Below are 27,429 nucleotides of genomic sequence, written 5' to 3'. Positions count from 1 at the left end.
AAAAAGCCACAACTGGGGCTGGAGAGATGGCTTAGCGGTTAAGCGCTTGCCTGTGAAGCCGAAGGACCCCGGTTCGAGACTCAGTTCCCCAGGTCCCACGTTAGCCAGATGCACAAGGGGGCGCATGCGTCTGGAGTTCGTTTGCAGAGGCTGGAAGCCCTGGCGCGCCCATTCTCTCTCTCTCCCTCTATCTGTCTTTCTCTCTGTGTCTGTTGCTCTCAAAAAAAAAAAAAAAAAAGCCACAACTGTATTTAAGTATAATTAATACCATGAAAAAGCTAGTGTATTAAAGTGGGAAGTCAGTAAATAAATAATAAAATACAGATTAGCTAGGTGGCTTTAACACACTTGACTTGTTTTTTACTACAAGAGGATAAAAGCTAACATAATTAAAACCAGGCAACCAAATTACCCTGAAGAGACACATTAGTTCGCAAAACTACTTGTTATTTCTTACCATTAGAACAGCAACTAAGAGCCTATCCCATGGATCATGGAGGCTGTCATTCCTTCGTATATTCTTCCAAGATACCTTAAACAAAACATTTTTATAATGCATAGGCTATATATGTATACATCTGGATTCAAAAATTTAAAATTATTTGTAATAAGGCTATATAGTATAAATTAAACATATAAAAGAATAAAAAGAATTAATCAGTAATCCTAAAATAACATTTCACAACAATTTTATTTCTAATAACATGAAAATGTCCTTAAATAAACCAGGCTTAAAATTAATCTGCATGTTTATTTGGGGGGAGGGTGGAATCTTTTATATTTTATTTTTTTCCTCATTGTTTTATAGTATAATACATTGTTTAATCACTGAAAACTCCTGAAAATGAATACATCAAAGAACTTGTAATGAAAATGGTTCATTTCCTTTGAAATTTTAATGTTAAGGAAAGAAAGAGCTCCTGGTTATTTTAAATTGTCATACAAAGATTATTTAGTAAGTAATGGCAATTAACCTTACTTTTTCAGTACAAGAAAGAAGATCTCAAAAATAGGCAGTATGTATTTATGCTTTGCAAATTTTAATAACTGTGCTCTATTCACAACAGACAGGAAATGGAACCAGCCTAGATGTCCTTGAATTGATGAATGGATAATGAAGATGTAGTACTTTTATATAACAGAGTTCTATTCAGCAGTACAAAAAATGAAATTAAGAAATATGCAGAGAAATAGATGTATCTGGAGAGGATTATACTAAGTAAGGTAACCCAGGCCCAGAAAGTCAAATGCCACTTGTTTTCTCACATATGTGGATCCTAGCTACAGAAGTTTAGATTTGTATGTGAACTGAAGTATAAGTAGAGGCCAGGAAACTAGAAAGAAGCTATGAGGGAAGGAAGAGAGGGAAGGGCTTAAAGGGAGGTTAAGCAGAGTGACAGATTAGTGGAGGCAGAATGGCCTATGGTCTAAGTGGGATCAGGGGAAGGAATAGACTAAAGGGAAGGTGGGAGGTAGGTTAATCAAAATTTAAGATGTTATGAATAAGCCATATGGAAACCTACTTCTTTGCTATACAATAATATATATGCTTAAAAAAGAGAGTATGGGCAGAAGTATCCTATGGACATGGATAATGATACTCCCAGAAGCCATAGGTTGTTATTAGAAAAATTTCAGTACCAGGGGTGGCATACCTTCCAGTGAGCTGCTGTCCATGGAAGACCCTGATGACCCCACAAAATTACGGATTACTGCCAAGGAGCTAGGATGCCCACAAGAACTAAGTAGTAAGACCTTATTGCTGAAGACCCACATACTTGGGCTATAGGTCACTGAGAAATCAAGCTGGATCTGAGCTGAAAATCTCCCTGTTAACTAGCTGTCAGGAAGCTAGGAAGAGCTATGCTGCATGCAGTCTTTTGGGAGAAGGAGGTCATCAATGGTGAAAAAGCAGCAGTGGGCCCTGCAAGCCTTAAGACTGGCCAGCCCTATCAAATGTGCCAACTGGTGCAATAGTGGCATATCTGTTATGGGGAAACCAACTACTCTCTAATTGGACTGGAGGCCCACTCCACAGGGGGGAATGAATGCCTGGTACTGAAAACCTGGTCAAAAACCTGGCTTGTGAGGTCGTAGACCCTAGGAGTGCAATACTTGCTATTACTTGGCTAAATGCATATATTATGCCCACCTAACTGCCCTGTAAGCATTTTTTAATGAGTATACCCATATATTAATACTACTCTCGCTTTTATTTAAGAGTCAAAAGTCACCACAGTAAATAACAAGGGAGAGTGGAGTATTCAGCACTGAGGCATCTCTATCACATTATCGAAGGCTTAGGGTCTATTATAGAAGAGGTGATAGAAGGAATGTAAGAGAGAAAGGTAGGACTGCTTAAAATGCAATCTTCCAGACACAAAATGGCCTGATATTTATGATCTCACAGTGCCTGTTACCTACACAAGACCCTCATAATAGAAGGAGGAAAATGATGGCATTAAAACAGAAAAGAGATTAATTAAAAAGAAGAAGGGATTCCATGAAGGGTGAATGGGAGAGGGGTAGAATGGGAGTAGAGGGTGGTAATTATCATGGCTTACTGCCTATTGTTATGAAAGTGTCAATAAAAAGTTAAAAAAAAAATGCCAACATGGTGGCACATACCTTTAATCCCAGCACTTGTTGGGGCAGAGATAGGATTGCTGTGAGTTTGAGGCCAGCCTGAGACTAGACAGTGAATTCTAGGTCAGCCCGGGCTAGAGCAAGACCCTACCTTGTAAACAAACAAAAATAGTTTTTAAAAACTGCTTAAGATTTAACAGACTTACCTTTATGAAAGAGATCAGGCAACCTAGAAGTGGATAGATGGGGATGACTATGCAAAAGGTGTAATGTAAAATACTTGTAGCTGTGTATCCCAGAAAGTAAGTAACTTCGGTGATTGCAATACAAGCCAGTGCTGTCTAAAGAAAACAAATGATAAAGTGTTTAAAAAACCTCACATAAGCTTACTCATAAAGTGGTGCCTAAGCACGAACTATGTTTTTCCATTTTTACAGAGCTAGAGATGAAACCAGCTAGACCCATCAATATGCTGATATCTGTTTATAGCTACTGTTTGTCCCAGTTATGAATGTTCTTATCTTCAGGGGAGGGATGCAGTGGAAGATAAGCATACACAGAAAGATGCTGCTAGTTCTCTAAATTCTTTACTTCAAGTAAAGACATGTAGTACTTTTAATAGACTCATGAAAGACTTCATGCCTTTTAAATAAGCTACTATGAAAAAATAAAATAATATAAAAGTATGACTTACCACAGAATAGATAAATGACCAAAATTCTTTAGTATTTAAAATTTTCTTAAAGGAGAATGATGCAACATAAGTGAACAGAATAACAGATGGGACATAACCAATGAGGCAAAAAACCTGCAAATCAGAAATGCATATGCTTCAATAAAAACATGAATAACTAATAAATAATCACATTAAAATATTAAGTCATAATTATCTCTCAAATTTTATTCAAGAAATTATTTCAAAAACTGTCATTGTCATTACTTGAAGAGTTACTATCCACATCCCTATTTAAAAATCACTCACTAGAAATTAACTTATTGATTCAATGCCTAGTAAGTCATAAACTGAACAATATTTAGTTTTAGTACCAAATAAAATGCTCTCTTGATAAGTATGGCAAGCACATATAGTAGTCTCTCAACAATTAGCTACTATTTTGCTATGTGACATACATTAACATAACTCTTAAGAGGCATACTGTTATATACCGCATAAATTAGTGTGTCAGTTTAGCATGACCTCTGGCATAAGTGGTATTTCCCTTCAGCACCTCACCAAGCTGTTATTTTTCTTTCCTAGAAGAATCCTTTAATAAGGAAAGGACTCATCAGACATTTCCACAGAATATAAATGTAAACTAGACTTTTCCTTCCTGTTTTCAGACACGCTACAAATTTTACAATAAAAGAGCTTGTTCCTCATAAAATTATGGTCAGTTGCAGAAATATACAGTGAAGACATTGGTCAGGTGCAGAAAAAGACAAGGAAGACACAGAACAGAAGGGCGGCCTTTCTGTAAGCCTGATGAGAAGTACTTAGGTGGGCATCATGGAAGGCCACCACAATTTATTGGAATTACTTTAAAATAGTGGTTGTTTCACTTGCAGTAATAAAAACTGAGTTAACTGCTCCATGTACAATAATAATAAGCATTCTCTTCCATTTTCTTTGAAACAAGTTAACATACAAATTATTCAGCCACAGTTGTCATATACATGTGAACAGATCTTTAAAATAAGCACTCAGAGGGCAACTGACATTAACTTACCACAGCAAAGAATTTTATAGGATAAAAATACAACCCATGATGAAATGTAAACAAGCTTCCGAGCATCAGTGTAAGAATCACAAAAAATAAGGGGATGTCAATAACAACTTGTCCAATCCAGTATGCAGAAGGGAACAGACCTGAAAGCTTAAGCTGAGTATAAGCTTTGATCTAAAATAAAAAAAAATAAAATGTTTCCATCATAATCTTGGTTTATAAACAAGCTATTAAATTATTGCTGAACTTTTATTATTATTTATCGAAACAAAACAATAAAGGTCATATTCCAGGCCTTCAGGTAATACAAAACCTATGGCACTAAATACTGACAGAATTTTTAGTCCGTAATTAGTTCATTTCTGAGATGTGAGAATTTCATCAGAATTTTTATAGGACTTTTTTATAAGATTTATGGCAATGAAGATAGTGAGCAGTCAAAAATACTCCCATGAAAATGTGTAGAAATCCATGAATATACACATAAATGGAAAAAGATTCTTATGTTTAAAAGTAAACTTAGGGCTGGAGAGATGGCTTAGCGGTTAAGCGCTTGCCTGTGAAGCCTAAGGACCCCGGTTCAAGGCTCGGTTCCCCAGGTCCCACGTTAGCCAGATGCACAAGGGGGCACACGCGTCTGGAATTCGTTTGCAGTGGCTGGAAGCCCTGGCGTGCCCATTATTTCTCTCTCTCTCTCTCTCTCTCTGTCTCTCTCTCCTCCTCCTCTCTGTCATTCTCAAATAAATAAATAAACAAAAAAAAAATTTAAAAAAAAAAATTAAAAAAAAAAAATAAAAGTAAACTTAATAAAAACACATATAAACTGCCAAATACCCTCATATAAACTTCCAAATACCCTTTGCTACCTCCCACAGGACTGCAGCTTAAGTATGGAACTTTATACAGAAGTGTATTTGAAAGCCTTTTATCTAAATCATGTATAACATGCATGTAAGGTGTTATTACTATCACAAGAAAATAGCATTTTCATGTATATTAACAGAAAAAAAACTTAAATGACCAGTTTTGTTTCACGTTCTCACTTAATTTGATTTTTAAAAATCTTTCATAAATCCATGTTCCTAATAATCTTATTTATTTGTGATGTTATCTATTTCTAAGAATTAAAGCTATTATATGAAAGAGGAAGCCAGAGAAAGAAAGAGAGACAGGAGCTAAGAAATACAAAGATTAGTAAAGAGAGGAAAAAAGATTAATGGATATTTAATGAATCATAGTAGCATCAGGCCAATACAAGTGTAACAATATTAACCAATTCAAATGTATAATCAGCTTGGATAATGTAAACTTTTCTCATTCACATACCACTGGTAGGAATATAAAATGTAATTATATACTTGTGGAAAATAATTTGTCAATTTCTTACAAAACTAAACATGCAACCAACAACCACAAATTGACCTTTCTCAGAAATAAATGTAAATTCATAAAAATACAATGTTCACAGAATTTTACTCATAGTAATGAGAAATGGAAACCATCCATGTATTCATGAATAGGTAATAGCTATCTGTGATATATCCATACCACTGAAGAATATGCAGCCAATGAAAAGGAATGCACCATTAATGCATAAAAAATTAATTAATTTCAAAAAAGCACTGGAGAGCAATGATGAATTTACAAAAGCCAACATACTGGGATTCCATTTATAGGCTCTTGAAATATGAACATTATAAAAAGAGAAAACAGATTAATGTGAGAGACAGGGTGGGAAACAGAGGAGAACAAGGGGACAAAGGGAAAGTGTGGTGCCATCCGAGGAAGAGCCACCTCTGTCCCTGGGACCACTGGGTACTGTGCTACCACTGCAGGATGGGTCACGGGGCTAAGATGAGGACAGTGCAGAGGGCTCCGAGTGTCCTCTCTTATAAGTAAAAATGCGCCTCTAATTATCACAAAATTAAAAGTTTCATTAAGAACATGTTGAGAGTGCTAGAGATGGCTTAGCAGTTAAGGTTTTTGCCTGCAAAGCCAAAGGACCTCGGTTCGATTCCCCAGGACCCACATAAGCCAGATGCACGAGGTGGTGCATGTGTCTGGAGTTCCTTTGCAATGGCTGGATGCCATGGTGTACCCATTCTCTCTTCCTCTCTCTCCCTCTTTCTGTCTCTCAAATAAGTAAATTAAAAAATAGTTAAAAAGAAAGAACATGTTGAGGGGCTGGAGAGGTAGCTTAGCAGTTAAGGTCCTTGCCTTCAAAGCCAAAGGACCCAGGTTAAATTCCCCAGGACCCACGCACGTTAAGTCAGATGTACAAGGTGGTGCATGCATCTGGAGTTCATCTGCATTGGCTAAAGGCCCTGGAATACCCTTTCTCCTTTCTTTCTCTGCCTCTCTCTTTGTCTCTTAAGTAAATAAATATTAAAAAACAAAACAGAACATGTTGAGCCAAGCATGGTGCTCACACCTTTAATCCCAGCAGTTGGGAGGCAGAAGTAGGAGGATCACTGTGAGTTCAAGTCTACCCTGGGCTAGAGTGAGACCCTACTTCAAAAAAAAAAAAAGTTGAAGTAAAAATGAAAATAATGAATAAATTTTACCTTTGAGTGGTAGGTTATAGATTTTCATCATCTTTATACTTTTCTGTATTTTCTAAAATACCACAAGAAATATATCTTCATAAAACAACACATCTTTATTTTTAAAAGACTAAGACTCTTGGGGCTGGAGAAATGGCTTAGCATTTAAGGTGTTTGCCTGAAAAGCCAAAAGATCCCAGTTCAATTCTCCAGGCCCCATGTAAGCCAAATGCACAAGGGTGGGCATGCATCTGGAGTTCTTTTGCAGTGACTGAAGGCCCTGGGGCACCCATTGTCTGTCTGTCTTTCTCTCTTCTCTCTCTCTGCCTCTTTCTGTCTCTCTAAAATAAATAAATAGTATTTTTTAAAAGATCAAGACTCTTATATTGCTTTTACAGTAAATTAATTTAGTTTCAATAAAATTATAATTGGGTTGGAAAGGAGGCTTAGTGGTTAAAGGTACTTGCTCGTATAGCCTGAAGACCAGGGTTTGATGCCCCATTAGCCATGTAAAGCCAGATGCACACAAATGCATCTGCAGTTCATTTACAGTGGCAGGAGGACCTGGTGCACCTACTTTCTCATTCTCCCTGTAGCTCTCTCTACTTGCAAATACAAAAATAAAATTTTAAGTTATAATAAGCATGTGAGAAATGTGGGCTGAGTGGCATAATCCTGTAATCCAAGCTATGGGGAGGCTACAACAGGATGTTCACAAGTTCAAAATAGTCTGGACTATAGAATGAATTCAGGGTCAGGCCAAATAGCTTAATAAGATCCTGTCTCAAAATTAAAACAAGTTAAAAATAGGGCTGGGGAGAAAGAGAAGTGGTAAAATGCTTGCGTAGCATATATGAGGCCCTTAATTCAATCCTTAGTACTGCAAAAGTAAATAAGTAAATAAAAAATAAAATTTGCTATTAAAAATTTTTAAATTTAAATCAGCTTAAATAGAAAGTTTATCACATTTTGTTAATTTCAAATCAAGATGATGGAGAATGAGCTGAAGAGATGGCTTAGGTTAAGGCTTTTGACTGTGCAGCCTAAAGACCCAGGTTCAATTCCTCAGTACCCATGTAAGCCAGATGCACAAGGGAGTGCATGTGTATGGAGTTTGTTTGCAATGGCTCAGGCCCTGGTACATCCATTCTCATATTCATTCATATTCATTCCCTCCCTCTCTCCTTCCCTCCCTCCCTTTCTCTCTCTCTGCTTCTCTCTCAAAGAAAAAAAAATTTTAAAAAAAAATGAGGTGGTAGTGGTGAGGGCTAGCTGGGGAGAGGTGGTCCTCTGGCCAGCTTGGGAGGTCGGTGGGGGTGGTGCTGGGGCAGGCTGGGATGGGGTGGTGAACTGGTACGGTAAAGAGAAAAAAAATGCTGGAGAGGATTAAAACAAAGAATAATCAACCCCTACCAAACAAGATATCCAGAGACACAGAGGCACCCAAGATCTCAACACAGAAGCAGACCTAATATGAACCCAACATGGCTCAGGAAAATTTGCAGAAGGGGGGCCTGAAAGAATGTCAGAGCCACACGTTGGGTCATTACACACAGACATTTCCTCCTACCTGAAATTAAAGGCTAACGTCACAATGCATGACCCATATACCCCAACAAGGAGGGTCCAGGTGGAGGGGGGGAGGACAAGAGGAGGCTACCAATGGTACCAACTTGGATGTATCCACTGACTACAAAAATAAAAAAATAAAAATAAAAAAAATGTTATTACACTTGATCTTAGCCAGAAGGCCAAGGAGCTGTGAGAGGATTAAAATGTTAACTCAAGTAAGATACAATCTTAACTGTAGAAGGCCACCACATACCATTTATTCTTCACAGTGCTGTAAGGACTAGTGGATAGACTTTTTAAAGCACAGCCATGCTGTGATATATAGTATGTTGTAATAAAGTATTTATACGCCGTTTATTTACCCATCAAAAATGATTACGGTTGCCGTGATATGAAGAGCTGCTTACGAGCACTCGGCATGTCAATTCTGACTAGTTACCTTGTGATGTTCTGCATTTTCCATGGCAAAGTACGGTGGCATTGCAGTAACGATGATCCCCAGCAAAGCTGCTTGAAAATACAGCTCAACTCTAAACACTATGTCAGTAATCTCCTAGAAGACAACCACAGAACAAGAGATGGAACTGACAATCACTTAGAATACGGTAGCATATCCTAACCCTTTGCAGGAACACAGTAGGGTATCTACCCTAGGCACAGTCCTTATGAAAGGGAGAATATAGGCTTTTTACCAGGAGGTGGTAGACACTACTACCAATTCTGTCTCCAACTAATCAAATATCTCTATGTCCTAAACAAATCACTGAACTCCCACTTTCTTACAACACTGAATAATGTGGTATGTACACTAAGCCTTACCATTTCATAAAAATAACATGCATGGTACACAATTACCACATCCACCAATGGTCCTATGCAATGAAGGGGAAATATCTAAGAATGGTCTTTGCTGCTCTGTTCATTGGTTGTGTGGACTGTGTGTCACAAGGGGTCTTTCTCCCTTGAGAAAAACTGTACTCAAGCTCAGCTCCTACGGAAGTCAGAAAAGGGGCAGACTAACTTCTATGGTGCCCAATATCCCCAAATGGCCCTACGAATGAGGGGTAGTAGTTATCTCCTGCAATCCAGTAACTAGCAGACATTCCAAATATAGGAGATGCTGGAGACCAAGGGAACTATATTATCCCCAACTAACTTTAAACAGGTCTATTGCCCTACCTTTGTTTTCTCTGTGTGTATATGTGCACATGTGTTGGCTAGAGGCCAATGCTTGGTGTTGACCTCAATCTCTATCTACTTTTTCAAATAAGAGTTTTTCACTGAACCTGGAGCTCACTGATTCAGCAACAGTAGCTGGCCAGCAAGCCTCAAGGATCCTCCTGTCTCTGCCTCTCTAGCACTGGGATTACAGGTACATGTTGCTACAACAATTTTTGTTGTCATATACTAAAGTTTAGGGCAAATGCTAAGAGGTCATATGTCATGAATTAAGTAATTAGCTTTAACACTAAATAGCAAATCTTGAAAGGCTAGGAACAATAACATAATGACGCATGGAAGAATGTGCCAGGGTCAGGTACCTGCTTATACATGATGTGGCTTCTATTCATTTTCAGGGAATAAGGACAGGCAGGGGGTAGGGATTGATGGATTTAGTTCAGTGGTAAGAGTGCTTATCTAGCAAGTGTACAGTCCTAGTTTCAGTCCCCAGCACCAGGCTGGGGTGGGTGGGCAGGCAAGGGTGTGGGGAGATGATTCAGTTTGTAAAGTGCTGGCCTGACTTCAGGTCCTGAAAAACCACATAAAAAGGAACTGACATTATAGATATTTCCCACTTATTTTTCATTATGAAAAACCAAGCATTGGGCTGGAGAGCTTGCTTCGAGGTTAAGGTGTTTGCCTGCAATATCCAAGGACCCAAGTTCAACTCCCCAGTACCCATGTAAGCCAGATACACATGGTGATGTATGTGTCTGGAGTTCATTTGCAGTGGCTAGAGGCCCTGGCATGCCCATTCTCTCCGTATGTGCCTCTCTCTCTAGTTAAAAAAAAAAATTGAGGAAGAATAATATTGAATATGTTTCTGGAGACATAAGTTGACCCTTGCTATAATATACAAACATACTCCTGTTTAGAGTAAAAGAGTGGTCTTGGTGATGCTTCAAATTTTCTTCAATTCCAAATTTTAAAAATTAGCATTTCTAATCTATGAGTACTATAAAAATATATTATAAGCCAGGCATGGTGGTGCACACCTTTAATCCCAGCACTTGGGAGGCAGAGGTAGGAGGATCGCTATGAGTTCGAGGTCACCCTGAGACAACATAGTGAATTCCAGGTCAGCATGAGCTAGAGTGAGACCCTACCTCGAAAAACCAAAATAAATAAATAAAACTATATATATGTATGTATGTATGTGTGTGTGTGTGTGTATATATGTAATTACATATATATACACACATATAATTACATATATATACATATATATGTATGTATGTATGTGTGTGTGTGTGTATATATATATATATATATATATATATATATATATATATTACAAAAACATCAGTACTAAAGAGAACTTCTTTGCTCTTGAACCAAACTAATCCTAGATAATTCTAATACTTGGCATAAAGTTGTAAACTATTCCCACACCATTTTTTTTTAAGAAAAACTACAAGATTTCTCAAGGTAACTTTTATCTGTGTGCATATTTGCTTACTTGGAAGAATGGGGTGTTCCAGACCTGGATAGTCTCAGTCACGTTCAAGTTATAAAGATAGTAGTTACTAATAATATTCATCATCACAGGTAAAGAATAAACCATTGTACTGTTGAAAACAGCAGTAAAAATATAATCCTATGATAAAAAAAGAGCGTTATTACACACTTCATAGAAATTTAAGTGGCTATTACTGCTCTCTACCAAACTTTTCTTGCTAAGTAAAAGGATTCTCATTAACTACAGTGAAAAGCTGCTTCAACAAAAACAAACAAATGGCTTGGAATGTGTAGGTATTTTGATATTATAAGCAAAAATATACTGTTATTCATTGGGACATAAAATTTATCATAAATGAACAGACAACTAAATCATAACTAATGAGGTCAGTTCAGTACATTCTTACTTTTAGAACAATTTTAATATTTTCAAGCCAGGTGTGGTGGTGCACACCTTTAATTCCAGCACTTGGGAGGCAGAGGTAGGAGGATCGCCATGAGTTCAAGGCCACCCTGGAATTACAGAGTGAATTCCAGGTCAGCCTGTGCTAGAGTGAGACCCTACCTCAAAAAAAAAAAAAAAAAAAATCTGTCTTGAATGGGTATTCACTGACACGACACGTTGTGTGTTTACCTTTTCTGAATTTGCTACATTTAAAGCTGCGCTATGGGGAGCAGCAGACACATAGTCACTGTCGTTGAACATCGTCACCATGATGTTCTGGTGTGTGAAAAAGCTAATAAGATCACTGATATCTGAGTCTAGAATTAGAAAATAAGAAAATGAAAAAATTAGTTTTACAAAGAAGACATATTGTTTAACAACATTAGAACGACCACACTCTTTTTAGGGAAATATTTTATCTTCAGCTAAAACACTATTAAGAACACTAACTTTGTAGCAAGTCAAACTGGATCCAAATCCCAGTTGTACCATTTGTTCTGCATGTTCTTCAAGGTGATCAAGCAGCTCTTTGTAATGTGGGGTTAAGTACATTACTTCCTAGATACATTGGTTTGACAAGTAAACAAGTGAATATATATGCAGGGCTTAGAATTGAAGTTGGCACACAGTAACTATGCAAATTTTACCTGCTGCTGCTAACATTAATAATAATGAAGTTATCTATGAAATTTGGTTTAAAAAGTAAAATACCCTACTTGAGAGTTGTAAATAACAATATAATTTGCTAAGGTCAGAAATATACCAGCTAGGCAAGGCATGGCAACATCATGACCCAAGTTGTGTTTGCTATGGGCAGACAAGTTTCTAAGTGCCAATGGCCTTAACTATTCCAAAATATTCAAGCACATAATTTTCTGTCTATATTCCCTAATGGCTTGAGGCCAAAGAAGAGCTCTGAACTCTGCCAGGGATTAACTCTTCACTAACAGGTCTGGTGAATGAAGGTGGTATATCTCTACTATTATTAATAACCAGGGATGAAAACCGTGATGCTGAGAGAAATCCAAATCACTAAAGTAAACACTTCAATAACTGAATAGTGTGAGTGACAGGGTGGCTCAGAGGGAGCAACAATGCTAATGACATATAGAATGCAATTTTAGGCACACAATGACACAACACTTACTCTTAATTACGTATATCATACCATCTCTTATTTCAGCCTTACCAACGTAGCTAATACTCTGACAGCTACACTACAAGTGAAGTGACCATGCCACTATGCTGTGCAAAGATGGCACGAAAATAACATATACACACACACACACCACACCAGTAATTCCTTAACAGAATACAGGATACAAAACCAGGAAAATTTAAAAGGTCATTAACAAAAAGAATACTGCTGGAGTTATCAACACACCTGGTTTCAAATACTACTACAGAGCCACAGTAATAAAAACAACACAGCAGTGGCACAAATCCAAATCCAGACATGTGCAACAATGAAACAGAATACAGGATCCAGTCCACACAACTACAGCCACCTGATTTTTGACAAAGATGCCAAAAATACACACTAGAGAAAAGGCACCATTTTCAACAAGTGATGCCAAGAAAACTAGAAGAATGAAGTTAAACCCTTACCTCTCACCATTCACAAAAATCAATTCCAAAATGGGTCAATGACCTCACCATAAGATTGGGAAGTCTGAAAGTGCTAAAATAAAAATATGAAGGATGCTACAAGGTACAGGCACAGGCAAGGGCTTTTGAATAGGTCGCTGGTTGATTTCTCATCAGAAAATAAGGCCAACAATTGGCAAATGGGACTTCATGAAATCAGAAACTGATTATACAACAAAGGAAACTTTCTGACAAATGAGGCAGCCAATAGAATGGCTTTTCCAGCTATCTATCTAGCAAAAGATGAGTAACTAGAACACAGAAAGAACTTACAAACTAAGCATCAAGACAACAGACAACCCAATTAAAAAATGGGCCATGGAACTGAGCAGAGAGTTCTCAGAACAAGAAATACAGAGGCTGGAGAGATGACTCTGCAGGTAAAGGTGCAAAGCCCAAAGACCCAGGTTCAATTATTCAAAAAAAAAAATTGACCATTATTTTAAAGTGTCCAAAATCCTTAGTCATCCAGGAAACACAAATCAAAACTACTCTAAAATTCCATGTCACCCTAGACTATTATCAAAAAAACAAATGATAGCAAATGCTGTCAAAGATATGGAATCCTTACTCACTTTTGGTGAGAGTGTCAAGTGGTACAGTCATTAAGGAAATTAGTGTGGCAGTTTCTCAAAAAGTTAAAAACAATGGGCTGGGGAGATTGCTTGGTGGTTTCAGTGCTTGCTTGCAAAGTCTGTAGGCCTGAGTTCAATTCCCCAGTACCCACATAAGGCCAGGTACACAAAGTAGTGCATGTCTCTAGAGCGCATCTGCAGAGCAAGAGGCCGAGATCTTCCCATTTTCATTCATTCATTATCTCAAGTAAAAAAATAAATGAAATTTTAACTTAAAAACAGGACTACAATATGACCCAGCTATACCACTCCTGGGCATATATCCAAGAGGATTCTATATCATAGAATTGATATACACTCATATCCATGTACACTGTTGATCTATTCGCAATAGCTAGGAAATGGAACCAGCTTAAATGAGCATCAACTGATGAATGGATAATTAAAATACAATAATATATACTATGAAATTTTATCCAGCTGCAAATAAAGTGAAATGATGGAATCTGTGGGATAATGGAGCCAGAAAATATTATGCTGAGTGAGGTAACCCAAGCCCAGAAAGATAAACACTGCTTTTTCTCGCCCATACACAGATCCTAGCTTCACAGTTTTAGATCTGCTTGTACAAATTGAAGTGAATACCTGCAGAGGACAGGAATCTATAAAGGGACCACGGGGGTACTGAGAGGAGCGAAGTTTGGGCTAATAGAACACACATGGTATGAAAGAAGAAAAGAATAACCTGGGGGAGGTGAACAGGGAGGGACAAGGGATAACCAAAGCTAAGGATGAATGAAAAAGCCATGTGACAGCCTACTACTTTGTAAGCTAACTGAAAATAATGTTTTAAAAGACTGAATGGATAGATAATGTTGCTCCCAGAAGATACATGTTATTAATTGAAATCCCAGTGCCAAGCTGTATCAGTTACTTTCTTGTTGCTGGGACAAAAGACCTGACCAGAAGCAGATTTGGGAAGGAGAGAAGTTACTTAGTTTTAGTGCCAGAAGTAAAGTGCCCATATGGTGGGAAAGACATAGCTGGCCTGAAGGGGAAGCCTAGATCATTGTTTACATCAGCAGAGAGGAAGTAATAAGAGACAACAGGACTAGGTTGTAATGCCTCAAGGCCTAACCCCAGTGACATACGTCCTTCCAACAAAATTCCACCTTCCAAACACTGCACAAGTGCTCAAATACTCAAATCAAGGATTCAAACAAGGATTCTATAGGGGACATTTTACATCCAAACCATCACAGATGCTTCCCTATCAGCTTGTAAGTCAGGGAGGTCCCAGTGGCCCACAAACCAACATAAACCAATATAAGCTATTCCCACTGTTGCTTGTCCACCAAAACTAGATGGTAAATCCCCAATGCTGAAAGCACTACATGCTTAGAGAAATCAAGCTAGAACTGAACTGGGGGCTCCCTCCCTGCTGGTTAGCTATTCATAGTGCAGGAAGGTCCTGTTCTGAGGGAGAAACATCATCATAGCCTTACCCAGCTGTGTGCTCCATAACTGACCTGTCAGGTAAGATATGTCTCCTGGTGCAATAGAGGCATGATTGCAATTGGAGTAACAAACCATATTCTGCTTGTTTTCTGAAGCTTGTTCCACCTCAGGGAACTCATGAGTGGTATTGTAAATCTTGTCAAAAGCCCATGGCTGGGGAGATCACAGGCTTGGGCGGGGTACTAATGTTGTTATGCTCAATGGACAAATTGTCAAATTATGTTCAAAATACCTATGTTTACACCCATAGCTTTGTGCTTGCTGCTCTCAGCCTCTGTCACAGAAGTTTCTGTATGCAGTGGGTAAAAGTTATTGCAGAGACACATAGCTGGCAAAAGTGCTAAGAATGTATGACTATTGTGTGCTAAACCTTAAATAGGACCTCTAAGGCTCCCCTCCGAAGCTCAGGGAGTATCACAGAAGAGAAGGGAGAAAGAAGGTAACAGCTGCAGCTCAGAGGACTACTGTGCAGGCTGTTTTCTGAACATGAAGTGCACACTGCATTCGTGAACTCACAGCAGCAGTAATTTCCTGCACAAGATGGAGTCTGTCAATATTCCATCTTGGAAGGGGGATGGGCGCATGAGATACAACTCCTTTTAGAGAAGTTAGGAGCAGTTAGTGGTTGTTGGGGGAGGGGCAGCCATGTTCTTCAGTAGTGAACCCACTGGTAAATTACCCACTCTAGTAAGTAAACCCCACCCATGCTCATACAGGCAACACTAACTCAAATCAGTGTGACACAAAAACAAACAAACAAAAAGACACGAAAGTGGAGAGGGGATTAGTTCAGAAAGGTGTTTACAAATAAATGAATGGGAAGGGGATTCCAGAGGGTAAGGGGGGGTGAGTATGATCTAAATACAGATTTCTAGGTGAAAGAAGAAAACTGTAACACATAACATATTCTCTTCAAGAGTAATTTTCACGTCAAATTCATCTTCCCCAGGAAGGATTGACTATGTATATACATGACACCAGATTTCAATAGTAGTTATTTTAAAAGTAATTTAGTTTTTTTACAATGCCTCAGACTAGAAGTTATCTATAAAAATGGGAGATGCTGTAAAAATAATTGATCATGCATGAACATTTTGTATTGGGTTTTTATATTTTGGAAATAAGAACCTTCTGTTATTTTTATTTGTAAAAACATGAAATTTTCTGTGCTAGAGAAATGGTTACAGCACTTGCCTGCAAAGCCTAAGGACCTGGGCTCAATTCCCCAGTACCCATATAAAGACACAATGTGACACTTGCACATGGAGTTCATTTCTGGTAGCTAGAGGCCCTAGCTCATATTCATTTTTCCTCTGTCCCTCCCCCTCACCCCACTTGCAAGTAAATAAATATATAAAAATATTTTTTGAGAAGAAATGCTATTCATATTTGTCAACTATGTTGTGAGAACAGGCACAGATAACAGAGTATAAACTGTATTTTAACAGTCAACTGTAGACTTTTATATGTAAGGTTCAAGTTTCTTAACTTTCACCGATTCTTTAAACAGTGCTTCAAGGACAGAACAATTCTATAAAAATATTTAATGATATATATATATATTAACTGCAATTCTTTTCAAAATAAATTTTATAGCTTCTCAGGTTTATTTGCTCATCATGAATTGATAAAGCAGTTTAGTAAGGGGTTTATTCCTATTTTTAAAAGAACTTAAATTTTGTTTATAAGCAGTACAAATTTGAGTTTTTAAATGTCAATTACAAAAACCAAATTTTACTTATGTAATATATTGTTCAGATCAGTAAGATAAATAATTTAAATTTTGCAGTGACAGGCTATGCCTTTACCTTCATTAAATGCAGTTCTGCTGTCTCAGCCTGTGAGCTGTGACTACCCCTCAAACCCACGGCCCACCCAACACAACATCTACCTTCACACCTTCACATGCTCTCACCAGTAGAATTTTGAAGCAAGAGACTCGTTTTGTATTTATGAGGCTTTTCTCCAGGCTTCAGGAAATACAAGTCTGGAACAAGTTTGACAGGAACTACAGCATTTTTAAGTGAATTGTGGACCATAAACATAAAAATCTGTACTGCAAAAAAAATCAGAAGCAGGAGCAACCTGGAAGAAAAATAACAGCACAGCTGAAAGCACACAGCTATGCAAATCCACCAGAAGTCTTTACCACATTGCATAGATTCAGGCCTCAGACAATTCAAAAAGTAACCAGCAAGACAAAACAATTCAGCAGTAACAACAAAAAAGACCACCTTTTAAGAAATCCACTACCAAAAATGATCTTATAACAATATTGGAGTTAGTATATTAAATGACAAAATTAAAAGTTATGAAGTAGAAGCAAGGACAGAAAAAGAGCTGTAAAAGTATATTTTAGATCTGCTTCATCCATAAAACATTACAGACAATGTAAGCATAGTCTTAATTGTGAAAGAATCAGACATAAAGTCAGAAAGTTTAAAACTTTACCCCAATCATGACTTAGTCCCATGCAGTGCTACTGCTCCTCTCAGGTAGCAAAGCGAAGGACTACCCTACACATGATGTCCTCCTACCCAAAAGATGTCCTTGTCCTACAATCTGTCTCCACTTTATAGAGTATCACATCTCATTAGTAATTCACAATGCTCGGTTACACCATATATATTCTTAAAAAATAATTCTTGCCAGGCATGAAAAAGTAATTCTTCCTAGCACTTGGGAAGATTTGAGTTTGAGGCCATTCTGAGTTATATAGAGACCTAGTATCAAAAAAGAACTAGACAGGTGGGGTGTGGTGGCACATGCCTTTAACCCCAGCACTTGGGAGGCAGGGGTAGGGGGTTCATCATGAGTTTGAGGTCACCCTGAGACTACATAGTGAATTCCAAGTCAGCCTGGACTAAGTTCCAGAGGCATGTGATAAAATGACTGTATTTTTTCTGATATCATAAAATTACCATTTTAGTATTTTAAAAATTTAGTTATTATTTTAAAAATTTAGGTGGTAATTCCAATTTGCACACAAGCTTTCAAAAGAACAATCATTATACTTACACTGATTTCACCGATTTGCTTTCTCGTTTCAAGGTGAGGAAATGAAGCTTCGCAATTGTGGACACCTGCTGTCTCCAGAGGCTCATGGTGCTCACTAGAGAAGCTCTGGTTTCAGAAAGAATAAGCAAGCTCTGCTCCATTTCATCACAGGACTTTGAATCCATCTCCTCTTCTTGTGGCTGCTGTGTAAATACGCTATAATCTATTTGCCAACAAAAGGAAACAGAAAAAAATCTTGAAGTATTCCTTTAAAAATGACAAGACTTTTCTAAATCATGTCAATTGAAAAAATATTGACACATTATAACAGTGATGTCAAGCAAATGGAACTCATATACCTTGGCTTTTTTTAAGCACAACCTCTATTTAACTTTAAAATTTCTACCTTCAGCATAGCTCTACTTACTCCCAGATACATCTCAAACAATACAGGTAAAAGCCATGACTATATTTCATCTTTTTATAAACTTCTTCCTCCTGTGATGTCAGAAAGCGGCAATCTCATCCCCAGTTTTCACAGCAAAAGCTGAAAAAGTTTCCTGATTCCTTCCTCTCTGCACCAGTCTGCAGCAAATCACCACGGGGCGCAGCAGGTGAAAATCAAGCATCAAGCCTGCTGCTCACAGATTTCACTGCCACCCTTCCAGCCTGAATTAGCTAAGAATTTTCTAACCACTAAGTGCTAGGGGATCACCCAGCATATTGCTCATGCCAGGCAAGTGCTGCCTACTGAACTACATCCCCAGCCCACAATGTGTTCTTTCCAAACACAAGCCAGACCATGGTATGCCCCTATGTTAAAATTCTGACAGCTTCACACTTCACTGAGAAAATTAACTAAGCTCTTCACAGATGTTCAGGGGTAAAACATGACCTGTCCCATGATCTACAGCCTTAAACTTCAGTTACAGTCACTGTCTAAATGATCTAGCTACTGTATACCCTCGGACTTCAGTTACCATTACTGTCTAAATGCTTCAGCCATGGTGGTCTTCTTTTTGGTCCCACAAAGACATTCAATTAATTAATAGCTAAGCAATAGTACTTTTTGTTATTTTTTTAATCTGGTAAATTTTGTCCCAAGATGCTTGCATGCATGGATTGTTCTTGTTATTCAAGTCTCTATTCAAATAGCTCATCAATAAAATCTTCCCTGACAATGCAATCTACGTTAACTGCCTCCTAGGAACAACTATTTACCTGCTTCATAATTGCTATCACTATGAGTAAACACTTCGGCTATTTATTTACTATTTCTTTTCTTGCTTCCTTCCCTAACATAACATAAATTCCGTGTGCCTATATAATTGTCTTGTTAACCATTGGTCCATTTCATTCCTAAAATTGTTCTAAGTTCTGTTTTTACCTGCTTGGTCAATTTCTGCTTCAACTTCTAGCTTTAAGAATACATCTTCCAAAGTCGTCATGGAAACACCATAAGAAATAACACCCAAATTTGAATGAATATCTAGAGCAGAAAACAAACCTACGTAGAAAAATAGATGGTATAGTTAAACATACTACCAAACCACTGTAAAATATCACTCAAAATGAATCTGGGGCTGGAGAGATGGCTTAACAGTTAAGACGCTTGTCTGCAGGCTCGATTTCCAGTACCCACATAAAGTCAGATGCACAAAGTAACACATACATTTTGAGGCTGTTTGCAGTGGCTAGAGGCCCTGGCATATATATATTTCTTCTTTTCTCTCTCTCCCACTCTTGATCTCTCTGCTTGCCAGTAAGTAAGTAATTATTTTTTTAAGTGAAAACTAAAAAACTGAATCTGAACCAGGCATGGTGGTTCAGGCTTGTAATCTCAGTACCCTGCAGGCTGAGGTCAAAGGACTACCATGAAATCAAGGCCATAAGAAGGCTGGCTACCTGGTGAGTTCAGGCCAACATGGATCGTACAGTGAGAGCTTGGCTCAAAAAGACAAAAGATACTACAGTGTGATTAAATTTACTTAGCAAACACAGTGGTTCTCAATATTTTGGTCTCAGAACACTTTTAACATTTTTAAAAGTTTGCCAACTACCACAAGGAAGCTTTGCTTATGGAAATATATCCATGAGATACCATATTATACATTAAATAAAATATTTCATAGTACTTGAAATTAAAAGAGCTTGTTGCTGGGCATGGTGGTGCACGCCTTTAATCCCAGCACTTGGGAGGCAGAGGTAGGAAGACTGCCATGAGTTTGAGGCCACCCTGAGGCTACATAGTTAATTCCAGGTCAGCCTGGACCAGAGTGAGACCCTACCTTGAAAAAAACAAAAAAGTAAATAAATAAAAATAAGAGATTGTTATATTAAACAATACATAGTAATTGCTAACTATTTTACAAACAACAAAACTATATGTTAATATAATTTATTTTTAATTTTTTAGAACTACAAAAAGAGAAGACATTGCTTTACGTCTACAAAATCTCAGTGGGCAGATGTATTCTCATAAAATGGTTTCTACATTAAATCCACTGTGATGGCACATGACATGTGGAATGATGAGACAAGGTGCATTAAGTCGGAATGGCTGTATCAATCCAGTTAATAAGTGATTTCTTTTTGTTGAAAGGAATCAATTAAGCTCCTAAAGAAAACATATTCCTAACTTTAAGATAAATGCTATAAAAATTCTGCACAATATGTATCAGTAATCTTTTTGGCTAAACAACTCCTAAACAGAAGGAAACCAAATTTGAGTTCCTCATTGTAAAGTTGAAACAAAGATCAATGATAATAGTAAATATAAATTAAAACAATTACTTTATAATTTATTCTGAAATTGGAAAATAACTTGAGAACACACACCAACACATATATACAGCCTTATCCTCAGGAATCCTCAAGGTAAAGTGATGAACGTTATATTAATTTTTTTGATTCTCTCTCCTTTTTTTAAAGCCTCTGTTATATAGGCCTAGCTGGCCTGGAACTGGCTATGTACACCAGAATGGCCTCAACCTTGCAGTGACCCTCACACCTCTGTCCCAAAAGTGTTCAGATTACAGGCTCACACCACCAAAGTGAACCTCAATTTCTTTTTGTATTTTTTGACATTCTGATAAATACAGCTGTTTTTAAGTTTTTCTTTTATTAAGTATTTAAATTAGCATATTACCATTCCTGGTATATTATTAATAAAAAGATGCAAACAAACACAAACACACATATACATTAATGTGTAGTAGTTCAGATTTTCAACAGCAACAACAACAACAAAAAACAACAGAACCAAATATTAGATCTGGCCACCAGGGAACATGAAAATATGACAGAGAAATAAATGAAAAAGGAAATGAAAAGACCTGTCCCCAATATGAATCTCAGAAATACCTGAGAATTTGTCCATGTCTCTGAAAGGCAGGCTGTACACAAGCTGTTGGTCATTCTGCTGCAGTAAGGTAGCTCCAGGGACATGCTGCCTCACCAGCGAGGACAGGGACTCTGAGGCACAATACTTGTCTATGTACATGCTGAGAAAAACCAGAAACCGTAATTAACTTCTGAATGCTTTAAATTACTTTCTGCATCACAAAAGATGGTTATGGCACACTAAGGCAAGTAAAATAAAGTAACAGTAGCTAAAGAATAAACACAAAGAGAATGAAGTGAATAAAGAATGAATGGTACCTCAGGCGGTAGCCAATCCCCCATTTACTTTTGAGGAAAATTGAAGAACCAACACATTTCAGCATTCCTTGTGATATTACAGCTTTCCTATCTGCAAACAAAAAGTTACATTTCAATTTTCAGCTAACAAGAGCATTAGGAATTGGTATTTACATTTTAGATATTATTGAATGAAAGCCATCAAAGCACTGTATCATCAGTCACAGCAAACTCCAGATAAGATCCGGGGGCAGAGAGACAAACATTGCTTGAATATGCTTCACAGGACTATTGTGTAACACAGGCAGGAACTGTTCCCAAGTCGTTTGAGCCCAGAATACACTTTCATCACTACTACTTCCAAATAGCTCAGACTCTTCCTAAAAGGCTTAGAAATACAGGAATTTTCATTATAACCTAATATACAAGAAAAGTAACAAAACTGACAAAAATAAAGCTTGCTGGCTTTATTTTATTTTAAGAAACTGCTGAAGAACCAGGCATAGTGGCGCATGCCTTTAATCCCAGCACTCGGGAGGCAGAGGTAGGAGGATTGCTGTGAGTTCGAGGCCACCCTGAGACAACATAGTGAATTCTAGGTCAGCCTGGGCTAGAGTGAGACCCTACCTCAAAACACCAATAAAATAAAATAAAATAAAAATCTTGGGCTTGAGAGATGGCTTAGCAGTTAAGGCACTTGCCTGTGAAGCCTAATGACCTAGATTCAAATCTCCAGTTCCCACATAAGCCAGATGCGCAAGGTGGTGTATGTGTCTGGAGTTCATTTGCAGTGGCTAGAGGCCCTGGCATGCCTATTCTTTCTCTCCCTTTCTCTCTCCCTCCCTCCCTTGTCCCCTCTTTCCCTCTCTTTGTTTCTAATAAATAAACATTAAAAAAATTAAAATCTCATGTGAATTTAAACCTAGATTCTTTATTCATGCATGAATACACAAAATGGTGCAGACAATGGTAACCCTAACAGGCCAGTGAGTGTTACCCTTAGAATGGCCTGCTTCCAGTTGGAACTTGGATGACATCTGTAAAGACACTGCTCTGCAAAGCCTCCTGGCCTGAGTTGACCCTGATTCAATTCTCCAGTACCCATGTGAAGCCAGATACACAGACAATAGCTTGTTTATTCCCCAAGACTTAGTGTTCCTATGTCACCCTCTGTGCTGGCCCATGGCCTTTTAAAAATAAAATGAAAATCTCACCAGCAAGAATGTCAGCTTCATCCATAAAATGAGTACTAAGCACTGTCACTCGATTGGCTTTCCTGTACTTTAAAAGATTCCAAACAATATGACGTGCACAGGGGTCCATGCCAGCTGTGGGTTCATCCAGCAGTAGTATCTGTGTGACAAGGAGAACAGAAGAGCAAGAAACAAGAATGTAAAGAACATGTGGATACTGTAAAGCATCTTCACCTCAAGTTGGTATTTTCTTTTCTTCCCTCCCCACACATATAATAGTAACAAACAAAAACTAAAGTAGTCGAGCTTTTAACAATTGTGAGTAGCAAGTAACGTAACAGGCCACCTAGCACTACCAGTGTTGTGGGGCTGGAAGTACATGCCACCCAACCATGAGGGCCTGAGTTCAAGTCTCAGAACCCACATGAAAAGCCAGTTACGGCCTTGCGTGGCTCTAGTCCCAGTCCTGCAGAAGGCTGAGAAAGAAGAATTGCTATGGCTTCCTGGTCAGCCTCTGACCCAGGGCAGTGGGGGAAGGGAAAGGAGTGGAAGCTCTAGGTTCAGAGAGGTTCTGTCTCTCAAGGAAATAAAGTAGAAAAGAGAGAGAAGAGGAAACCTGATGTCCACCTCTGGCCTCTGCATGAGTGTGTGCAGGACACATGCATATGCACATACATACATACACTAGACATACATGCACTACCAACAGAAGGAGAGATTTTCACTCACAATCTTAGCTTACATAGAATTATGAGTGAATATTCTCCTTGGTATATTTTTAAAATAATTTGTGACTGTATATAAGGTATTAGTATCATTAGTATCATATAGTATCATAATCAGATAATAATATACTGTTATCATCCTTAATAATTATATTTGTAGAGAGAATTATATTTGTAGAGAGAATTATATTTGTAGATATTTTAGAGAAGCATGTTCTATACTAGTTCATTAAAAGCAAAAATTTTTGACTTTTAACAGTCTCACTATGCAGCCCATAATCCAAAATGGCCTCAGCTCAGGATCCTCCTAGCAAAGCCTTTCAAGTGTATGTGCCACCACACTTGGCAAAAACCATGATGGTAGGTGCTGGAAGGAAGTCCGATTAGCAAAGTATCAAAGTCCACAGTCACCCAACCTCCAGCAGAAAGGAGGAGTACAGTGGGATGGTGAGGACCACCAAGGCTCTCTCCAGTGTGCGCAGCAAAGCCTCAGCTGCTTCTGGTGCTGCAGTACAAACACGTGTGAGACCAAAGCACCAGGACAGGGACACGCTGTCCTGTGCCTGCGATGTTTCCCTGTCTTGACTTGTATCACCAGCTCTTACGTTTTTTAGAGCTATAAAAAGTAACTGAACAGAACTGGAGCCATGACTCAGTGGCGAAAGCACCTGCCAAACAAGTGTGCATGCCTGAGGCTGGACCCCCAGATCCCACGCAAAGCCAGGAGTGCCACGGACGCTCACAGGCAAGCTACAGGCAGTGGAGATGTTACTCTAACTTCAAACAAGGTGAGAGGCGAGGACTGACGCCCAAAGTTGTCCTTTGGCCACCACACATGCACTATGCCAGGCGCCCGTGCCCATATTCACACATATGCACAAAAAGTATAACAGACAAATACTGCAGCCATGTTCAAATTTAACATGTTAGTTGGTGCCTTATTTTCTTCAGATTTTTTTCTTTTTTGCTTGTTTTGGGAAAGAGTCTCCCTTTGTAGCCCAGGCTGGTCTTAAGCTTAAGGACTCAGGCTATCTTCCCACCTCAGCCTCTTGAGTAACTGGGATTGCAGTATATGCCACTGTGCCCAATTGGATCTTTTTTGAAATTTAAAAAAAAAAATGCTGCAGGACCAGAGAGATGGCTTAGCAGTAAGGTACTTGCCTGTGAAGCCCAAAGACCTAGATTCAATTCCCCAGTACTCACATAAGCCAGATGCACAAGGTGGCATGTGCATCTGAAGTTCATATGCAGTGGCTAAAGACCTTGGTGAGCCCATTTTCTCTCTCAATTTAAAAAATGTTACAGACATAACTGAGTCCATCACTTACATTCTTGTCCCATAATTATGTTAAATATATTTTATGTATGATTAAACTTTATACAATGCTTTTAAATGTTTCCATAACTTTCATCCTTTCTAATGTAACTTAAAATGATCTTATGAGTTAAACTTCTATTTTATTTACCTTTGGATTCCCAAGAACAGCAATTCCTAAAGACAGCTTTCTTTTTTGACCACCACTTAACTTTTTTGCTTGGTTGTCTTTGATGGCCTGCATGTCCAAATCTAGTAAAACTTTCTGTACCTGAAAAGTAACGTGAGAACAAAGCTGTTTTTAAAGTTACCATTTACATGACCACTTGTCTTGATACATTTTAAGTTATTAGTTATGTTAAGCATCATTTCAATAATATAATTCCAAAATACTTTTAGTATCAATTTTAAAAATACTCATTTACTGTGATGTTTAACTATGGCAAATACTTAACAATTTTGAAAATAGTAAGTCACAAGATTCTTGGGGAAAAGTCTATTTTACTTTTGTGCTTTTATGGGTAGAGAAAAGAAATCCGATCAGATCAGCATGAAGGCCCTGCATCTATGGGAGCATTAGGAATGAAAGTAAAGAGGAGAATGGAAGCAAAGGCAGAGCAAACAAGTGCGGTGGAGGGGAAGACAGAAGTAAGTACCCTCCAAAAGGAACCAGAGCTGTTCATGTGTGCTAAAATGTGCACTCCAATATCTTCCTAGTATTTTGTAGTAACTTTCAGTTTATCTGCTCAGAACATATCTTATATGTTTGTATTTTCAAGCATGTTTATTATACTAGTTATGATAAAAGGTTATTCATCTACAGGCAACACAATGATCATTTCTATATGAGTAACATACTTCTTGTATAATATTGTTGGCTGGTATTCCTTTGATTGAAGCCAAAATTGACAAATTTTCTTCTACTGTCAAAACATCAAAGTTTATATCTAACTGTGGACAAATGCCAATCATTTTTCGTGCTTCAAACATTTCATCTATTTCTGAGACTCTATGTCCATATATAGAAGCAACCCCTAAAAGCAAAATAAATATTTACATTTACATTAAAGACACCGAGTGTTAAAAATATCTAAGTTTTGATGCATCCTAATAACTTAGTGATATGATTACAACACATATATGTAAAGTAAGAATTAATCTCATTTTGGAAGCTATAATGCATCTTTATTTCCATATTATTGGTAATACATTTTCATGTGTATTTCAATGTCATTTTGCTTCACTTCCAGGTCATGTTACATGGTGGAAAAGGCAAGAAACTACAAACTTAATGCCAAATATAAATAACATAACGACAGTTGCATTACTTACATTCCTTCATTCTGGATACTAAAAGAAAGAACTAAAAGTTATACCTTAGGTAGTTGATAATGTAAGAACAACTGCAGGTCTTTCAATAAGGCTGGGTACTATGACTAACGCAAGCAAGAACAAGGAAAAGAGCAAAACTCATTTTAGAAGTTACGTTTCATTCACAAGGTTGAAAGAACCTTTGATGAAGTAACTTATGCTGCTGCCACACTGTGTGATTAATGTGGAATCACAGGATTCTGTATGGAGTTCACATCCGTAACTCAATCACAAGCCAAAGTTATCCCTTTGATGTACTGCCCTTACATTTTTATTTGAGGTGATGAAGTTAATACTTATGGTTTTATCTAGCTGCATATTTATAAATTTGTATTTAATTTCTTAGTCTGAATTAGTCTAGAAGTCTGATTTAATTTTCAACCAATTATTGATTTATCTTTCCTTAGAAATAAAGAATAAGTATGTATACATATAAATATGTACTGGAAATAGGAACAAAATTAGATCTTTTTAAGTGTATTAATAAGCATTATAAACTCATTTTCATTTTTAATAAAAACAAATACAGTGAAGAAAAAGAAAAACACTTTTCACAGATACATAAAGAAGTTATTTCAAATCACTGACAAAGTCATCTAGTATACATGAGACAACAAATCACGGCTGCATACAGTGGTTCAGTGGATAGCAACACTAAGAAAACACAGCAAGGTTTTTCTGAAGTAGAAACTCTCACCATCAGAAGGTGGGCACAGTCCACAAAGGATATTCATCAGTGTACTCTTTCCTGTCCCACTATGGCCAAGCAAGGCAGTGATCTGACCTTCATATATGTCAAATGACAGATCTGATGCAAGGAAAAGAAATTCTTATTTCTGTTCAGCTATGTAATACAACTCATCAATTTGAGCAATCTTAAAGTAAGAAAACAAACTTCAA

At 37.7% G+C, this 27,429-nt stretch overlaps 1 protein-coding gene across 1 annotated transcript in view; it reads right to left on the bottom strand.

The window, feature by feature from the left end:
• Nucleotides 1–27,429, bottom strand: part of Abca5 (ATP binding cassette subfamily A member 5) — a 66,240-nt gene that overhangs the window by 12,114 nt on the left and 26,697 nt on the right. The window contains exons 14-29 of the mRNA XM_004655143.3: nucleotides 27,227–27,337; nucleotides 26,017–26,192; nucleotides 25,310–25,429; nucleotides 23,140–23,278; nucleotides 21,947–22,037; nucleotides 21,650–21,789; nucleotides 19,674–19,793; nucleotides 18,308–18,509; nucleotides 17,205–17,374; nucleotides 11,739–11,866; nucleotides 11,106–11,243; nucleotides 8,865–8,978; nucleotides 4,314–4,484; nucleotides 3,281–3,394; nucleotides 2,793–2,927; nucleotides 458–532 (exon numbers count right to left, since the gene is read on the bottom strand). Coding sequence (XP_004655200.2) covers nucleotides 458–532; nucleotides 2,793–2,927; nucleotides 3,281–3,394; nucleotides 4,314–4,484; nucleotides 8,865–8,978; nucleotides 11,106–11,243; nucleotides 11,739–11,866; nucleotides 17,205–17,374; nucleotides 18,308–18,509; nucleotides 19,674–19,793; nucleotides 21,650–21,789; nucleotides 21,947–22,037; nucleotides 23,140–23,278; nucleotides 25,310–25,429; nucleotides 26,017–26,192; nucleotides 27,227–27,337 — 2,144 coding nt within the window. The remainder of the gene's footprint in view (nucleotides 1–457; nucleotides 533–2,792; nucleotides 2,928–3,280; nucleotides 3,395–4,313; nucleotides 4,485–8,864; nucleotides 8,979–11,105; nucleotides 11,244–11,738; nucleotides 11,867–17,204; nucleotides 17,375–18,307; nucleotides 18,510–19,673; nucleotides 19,794–21,649; nucleotides 21,790–21,946; nucleotides 22,038–23,139; nucleotides 23,279–25,309; nucleotides 25,430–26,016; nucleotides 26,193–27,226; nucleotides 27,338–27,429) is intronic.

The sequence above is a fragment of the Jaculus jaculus genome, chromosome 9 (genome assembly GCF_020740685.1).
Source record: "Jaculus jaculus isolate mJacJac1 chromosome 9, mJacJac1.mat.Y.cur, whole genome shotgun sequence".
In the NCBI taxonomy this organism is placed as follows: Eukaryota; Metazoa; Chordata; class Mammalia; order Rodentia; family Dipodidae; genus Jaculus; species Jaculus jaculus.
The sequence above is the reverse complement of the archived record's forward strand: the minus strand, read 5'-3'. Positions and strand labels throughout refer to the sequence as shown.